Raw genomic sequence first — 6,252 nt, forward strand, 5'->3', positions numbered from 1 at the left:
TTATTTTAGTTTACTAGTAGATCAGTAGTAGTTTACATTCTGCCCAGTGTAGTGCTTGCAGCTTTAAAATATACATCAGTCTCATTGTGTCAGTTATTGGCTTCCTAGGCCATACGGATAAAGTAATTGGGACAGGCGTGTTCCACCACACCCAGCTTGATCTTTACTCTTTAAAGGTGTGATGCTGTTGAGTGTTGACTATTAGGACTTCTCCAAGGGTAGATTACAGCAACCACTCCTTTGGAGACTTTGCCAAATGCTTGGAGAAATCAATGAAGAGTCTTTAGCTTACTTGGTGGCATCTGGAAGAATTTTCCAGTTTTCTGTAAGAGCTGGGAACAGTTCAGCTCATCTCTTAGGGTTTATTCACTTACGCCTCCACAGCACTGTTCACCACGGAAAGAAGCCAGGACAGGAACTCAAACAGGGCAGGAACCTGGAGGCAGGAGCTGATGCAGAGGCCATGGAGGGTGCTGCTTATTGGCTTGCTCAGCATGGCTGGCTTAGTCTGCTTAGCCTTATAGAAAGTTAGGACCACCAGCCCAGGGATGGTGCCACACAGAAAGGCCTGAGCCCTCCCAAATCAATCACCAATTAAGAAAATGCCTTACAGGTATGCCTACAACTGGGTCTTATGGGGGCATTTTCTTTTGTTTTGTTTTGGTTTTGGTTTCTCTGTGTAGCCTTGGCTGTCTTAGACTTGCTTTGTAGACCAGGCTGGCCTCGAACTCACAGCGATCCTCCTGCCTCTGCCTCCTGAGTGTTGGGATTAAAGGCGTGTGCTACCACACCCGGCTGGAGGCATTTTCTTAATTGAGGTTCTCTGCTCAGATGTTAGCTTGTGTCAAGTTGACATAAAACTGTCCAGCACAGCTCACATTATTGACTATTGTCCTGTGGCATCCCATGATACACACACACACACACACACACACACACACACACACACACACACATGCATATATATATTATATATGTATTACTTTCATTATCTTTATCAATACATAGTAAGACCACAATGGATTCATTTGCATTTAGCTAATATATCTTAGATCTTCCTTTTGTTTGTATTTTTTTTAAAGATTTAAAATATATATTATTATATATACAGTGCTCTGCCTGCATGTACACCTGCAAGCCAGAAGAGGGCATCAGATCACATTATAGATGGATGTAAGCCACCATGTGGGTGCTGGAAATTGAACTCAGGACCTTTGGAAGAGCAGGTGGTGCTCTTAGCTACTGAGCCATCTCTCCAGCCCAATCCTTTTGCTTTTAAATCACTTGGGTTCAGGTCTGTCTTTTTAAATCTGAATTTGTGCATGTTGAGGTCAGAGGTCAACCTTAAGTGTTGTCCCTTGGTGCTGGCTGTTCTTTTGTGTTGACACAGGGCCTCCCCAGTGCTGGGATCACAGGCCCACATCATCACACCCTGCTTTGTTATGCGGGTTCTGGGGATCCAACTCAGGTCCACTTGACTCTTTGGGCTCTCTCTTCAGCCTCCTGATGTGGGAGGCGTCGCTCACTTTGTGGGCACGTAGTGCCTTCCCCACGGATGGTGTTTCAGATGTGATGCGGCATACGCTCAGACTCAGCAGGGCTGTGTTTTTTCCTGCAGCTTGCCTTTCTGGGAGAAGGAGAAAGCCAATAATTTGAAGAACGAGATAAAAGAAGTTGAGGAGCTTGACAACTGGCAGACAACAGCACCCTCCCTGCACAGTTTTTTCTCCTCTGGTAGGTTCAAGAAATCTCAAAAACCTATAGGAACCGGAGGAGTTCTGAACGGCAGTCATTTGGGAGTCACCTGGAGCTCTAAGGCAGCGCCTCTCCCGGAGTGGGTGTGTCTTCTGCCCCATGCTTCTCCTGGGCAGAGGTCTTCTCCACACGCTGAGGGTTGAATGTGTTGGTTGAGAGCTGTTGGGATTGTGAGGGAGCACACTCTTTAACCCTGTACCTCTATTCGCAGGTGCTTCCAACTTTCCACGACAACCCTGAGCAGAAATGAGCCCCCAGCATGCACTGACTGACCTCCAGCCAGCCTCTGCCATTGCTGGGTTTTTATTTTTCTTTCAATTCTTTATCTTTGACATTGTCTCTACCCTAAGCCATTTGTTTGACTCTAAGGAGGAATCGCTTGCTGTTTTGCCTTGTTTAACTCTCAACTGTGAAAACGTTCAAAATATGTAGAAAAGTTGCATCAATCATAAAGCAGACACCTGGACACCTTTCATCCAGCTTCTCCCTTTGACAGCACGTACCCCAGCTCTTTTTCCATCTCCCTATTGCTCTGCTTTGTTGGCCCACTTGAGAGCCAGTGACACACATAATTCTTTACATCTCATATCTCAAGCATGTGTCTCTTGAAGTTGGGAGATGTTTTCTAACCACCATACGTAAACTTCCAACGTAAGGTATTTAGCACTGACATTGACACGCAGCTCTCATTTGCTTGAACTCTGATAGGTTTATTTATTTATTTATTTTATGTGTACAGTGCTCTGGCTGCATGTATACCTGCAGACCAGAAGAGGACATTATATCACATTATAGATGGCTGTGAGCCACCATGTGGTTGCTGGGAATTGAACTCAGGACCTCTGGAGGAGCAGTCAGTGCCCTTAACCTCTGAGCCATCTCTCCAGCCCAAGTTTAGTTTTTAAAGGACGCCTGCAGGCCAATAGTAGTGGGCACATATGGGCGGACTGGTAAGACAGAATACTAGAGATTGGGTAGCTTATGAGCAAGAGGAATTTCCTTCTCATAGCTCTGGAGGCTTGGAATTCCGAGCCCAAGATGTTGGCAGATTTGGTATCTGGTGAGGTGCCGCCTTCCTGATGTGACTTCACATAGCGGGAGGGTCAAGTTGGGTCTCTGAGATCTCTTTCTTTTTGAGACCGGGGTTCTTCTCTTAGTTTATTTTTGTTGTTGTCGCTGTGACAAAATACTCTAACAAAAACAACTTAAGGGGGAAAAGGTTTTATTTTGGCTCACAGTACTAGAGGGATACAGTAACCACAGTGAAGAAGACCGCAGGCAGGGAGGCCACTGTGGTAGGAGCAGGATGCTGGCTGCGCCCCCCTTTCCCCCCATGTTGTAGCCACAGGCCAAACGTGAATAAGAAGCAAGCACCAGATTTTAGAGCCACAGGGCCTGATCTCATTGATCCACTTTCTACCCTGAGGCTCCCTCCTAAAGAATTTAATTCACTCCTGAAGGACCCCTCAGAGAAGCCAGCATTGGCTTTTTCATGGTCAGTTACCACTAGATCATCTCCCATTCGAGTCTACCCTGTCAAAGACTAGCAATTTTCTCCTTTCCTTCCTTTTTTCTTTCTTTCTCAATACAGGGTTTCTCTGTTTAGCCCTAGCTATCCCAGAACTCACTCTGTAGAGCAGGCTGGCCTTGAACTCAGAGCCTTTACCTGCCTCTACCTCCCAAGTGCTGGGATTAGAGGCGTGCACTGCGACCACCCAGCTGGTCTTATTAATTTTCCATGTCACAGTGTTGGGGACTGCATTAATTTCATTTCCTACTGCTGTCTCAGATGAGAAGCAGTAAGGTTTATTTTGGCCTGCAGTTTGGAAGGAGCACAGTTTCATACCAGGGAAGACATGGCGGGAGTGACACAAAGCAGCTGCTCATTCTGTATCTACAACTGGGAAGCACTGGTGCTTGGCTGTATTTCTTATTTTTTTCCCCATCTGTGACCCATGGATGATACTGCCCATATTCAGGGTGGGTCTTCCCTCCTCTCCTAAATGTCTCTGGCAACACCCTCAGAGACACAGAGTACAGTTCTTGTAAATCTAGTCAAGGTGACAATAAAAGTCAGTCACCACAGGGACCAAGCCATATCCGATCTATAGTAGTATTAAACTTCACAAATTCCACAAAAGAGCTATGAACCTTCTGTAGCATCCCCGAGTACTTTCCACATTTTTGGTGTGAGGGATTTAGTTTAGTTGGGATTTGTTTCCCATTGATCTTGAGCAATTGGGTCCCAAAAGTTAGGCGAGTGGTGGCATTGTTTACAGACCTTGATAAGGTAAAGTATTTTTAGAGTTTTACTCTCAAGACCATGTAGCAGGGCTGAAAGCTTTTCTTACGTGGTTTGACAATCAAGACAGTGTACCTGTACCCAGAAGCACCCCCGCCTTAACCGAGGACTGTGCTGGTGCACTTTTTTTTTTCCAGACGGGATTTCTCAGTGTAGCCCTGGCTGTCCTGGGGGTACTCTGTAGACCAGGCTGGCCTCGAACTCACAGAGATCTGCCTGCCTCTGCCTCCAGAGTGCTGGGATTAAAGGCGTGCGCCACCACGACCCTATGGGCCAAGGTCCCAGTGGCTTTGGGAAAGGACAGAGAACTCAGGGAGATGGCTGGTGTCTTTCCAATGCAGGGTGATTCCATACTAAGTAGCCAGGAGACCACTACTGCCTTGAGAGCCTGCACACTGAGCCTCCTCCACTTGAACTCTGTAAGATTACGTACATGAAAGGCAAACATTTCTGAGAGTGCCTATAGCAGCCAAATAGGCCAATGCCTTATTTTCCGAGTAAAAGGTCTGTCTCCAACAAATGTGGAGTAAGTTCAGGGGACAACAGACAGCTCTATCCCGGGGTGAAGGTGTGAGTGCCACATGATTATTTGGCTACAAATGTGTATAGAATGGAGTAGGGGAAAAAAAATAGAGATTTCTGCTAGAAAATGAGGACAGCATGGATGGTTAGCACGCAGTTGTACTAAAACGAATTTCTTCTTTAGTGGAATTCTGCATCCATAGTGGGCAGATTCAGCAACTTACAGTGAACATCAGGGAGGGGACATAAGGATTTGGAGGGACTAAGTGAGCCTTTGGGATGGTATAGCTGTGTGAGAGGGAAGGACGCGTGGTTGTAGAGATGGTGGTACTGTCTAGAGGGCCCCTGACAGCCTATATGGAACCATTCTATACTTGGAAAACAAAAACAAAACCCGGTCTAATGGACACAGCTGAAGGATGTACAAGTGAGCTATTTGTAAGCCAGCTTTTAAGACCTATTTGCCCATTACTCAGTAAGCTTCCTGTACACCTGTACATTTCAGTCTGGGACTGTTTCCTGAAATAAGAAAGTCATCTGGAGCTACAGGTTTTCCAGCATGAGGTCAATATTGGGCAAGCTGATTTTGAGGTGCCTATGATATACACTGATGAAAAGGCTTATGATGTAGCTGGTATAAAAGTCTGGGGTGTAAGTACATGCATGAGAAAAAGTCTCTGTGAAACATGGGTTCACAGTCTATGGTTTTTTGTTTTGCTTTTGAGACAGGGTTTCTCTGTGTAGCTGTCCTGGAACTCACTCTGTAGACCAGGCTGGCCTTGAACTCAGAGATCTGTCTGCCTCTGCCTCCCAAGTGCTGGGATTAAAGGCGTGCACCACCACTGCCCAGATTCAGGGTCTAGTTATAATGAGCAGATTGGGATTTGGGTCAGCAGTGAACTCAAAAGCCTCCTGAGTCCTTGGGACCTGAGGAAAGCACACACTCTTTGGGAACACCGCCCCACTTCAGGGCACAGGAGACTCTTTAGAAATGAAACCCTCAAAAATGAGGGAAAAAATTTAAAAACCACAATTGGACCCACCACAAAGAAATGCTGGTAGCAGAAACTCACGCCACATTAGGTGACTAAGACTGTTTTGCAGGGACTGGGGAGATGGCTCCACGGTTAAGGGTCCTTGCTGCTCTTCCAGAAAGAACGAATTCATGTCTCAACACCCAACCCGGGAGGCTCACAACCCCCTGTAGCTCCGGCGTCATGGGGTCTCAAAGCTTCTTCTGGCCTCCTCGGACATCCTCACATGTGTTGCATTCACATGTACGCACACATACACATAAATAAAAAGAAATCTTAAAGAACGTTTTGCGGTATGGTTTTTAATTACTGTGGTAGGGTGCATGCAATTCATTCTGTACGAATTAGCCAGGCTAGTGCTGGCCAATGTGTGAGTGAGAGGAGGGGCCTAGGGATGCCAATCTGGGAGTTGGGGGCGGAGCTAGAGGGCTTGTCTTTCATTGAGTTTGTTTGGGAGAGACTGTGAGGTCTGTGGGAGTGACTGATAGTCTTCCCACCTACAGCTTGATGTTGCTGTGGACTTCCATCCCTAACGTTAGCCATTTACTGTGTGGTGTGTCTTGGTGCTAAAGGACAGGTGGCGGCTGGCACCTTGGCTCAACAGTTAAAAAGCACTTACCAGGCAAGCCCAGGGACAGG

The 6,252-nt window shown here is 46.5% G+C and overlaps 1 protein-coding gene across 2 annotated transcripts in view; it reads left to right on the top strand.

The window, feature by feature from the left end:
* Positions 1-5,897, top strand: part of SPATS1 (spermatogenesis associated serine rich 1) — a 30,374-nt gene extending 24,477 nt beyond the window's left edge. Inside the window, exons 8-9 of one of the 2 annotated variants that reach the window (XM_084754845.1) lie at positions 1,619-1,734; positions 5,684-5,897. In XM_084754845.1, coding sequence (XP_084610971.1) covers positions 1,619-1,734; positions 5,684-5,880 — 313 coding nt within the window. In that variant the 3' untranslated portion in view covers positions 5,881-5,897. Of the gene's footprint in view, positions 1-1,618; positions 1,735-1,966; positions 2,222-5,683 lie in introns of those variants that run through there. The other variant, XM_084754846.1, reaches the window with a different exon arrangement.
* Positions 5,898-6,252: the final 355 nt, after the last annotated feature.

The sequence above is a fragment of the Acomys minous genome (genome assembly GCF_964271855.1).
Source record: "Acomys minous genome assembly, chromosome: 13".
NCBI lineage: Eukaryota > Metazoa > Chordata > Mammalia > Rodentia > Muridae > Acomys > Acomys minous.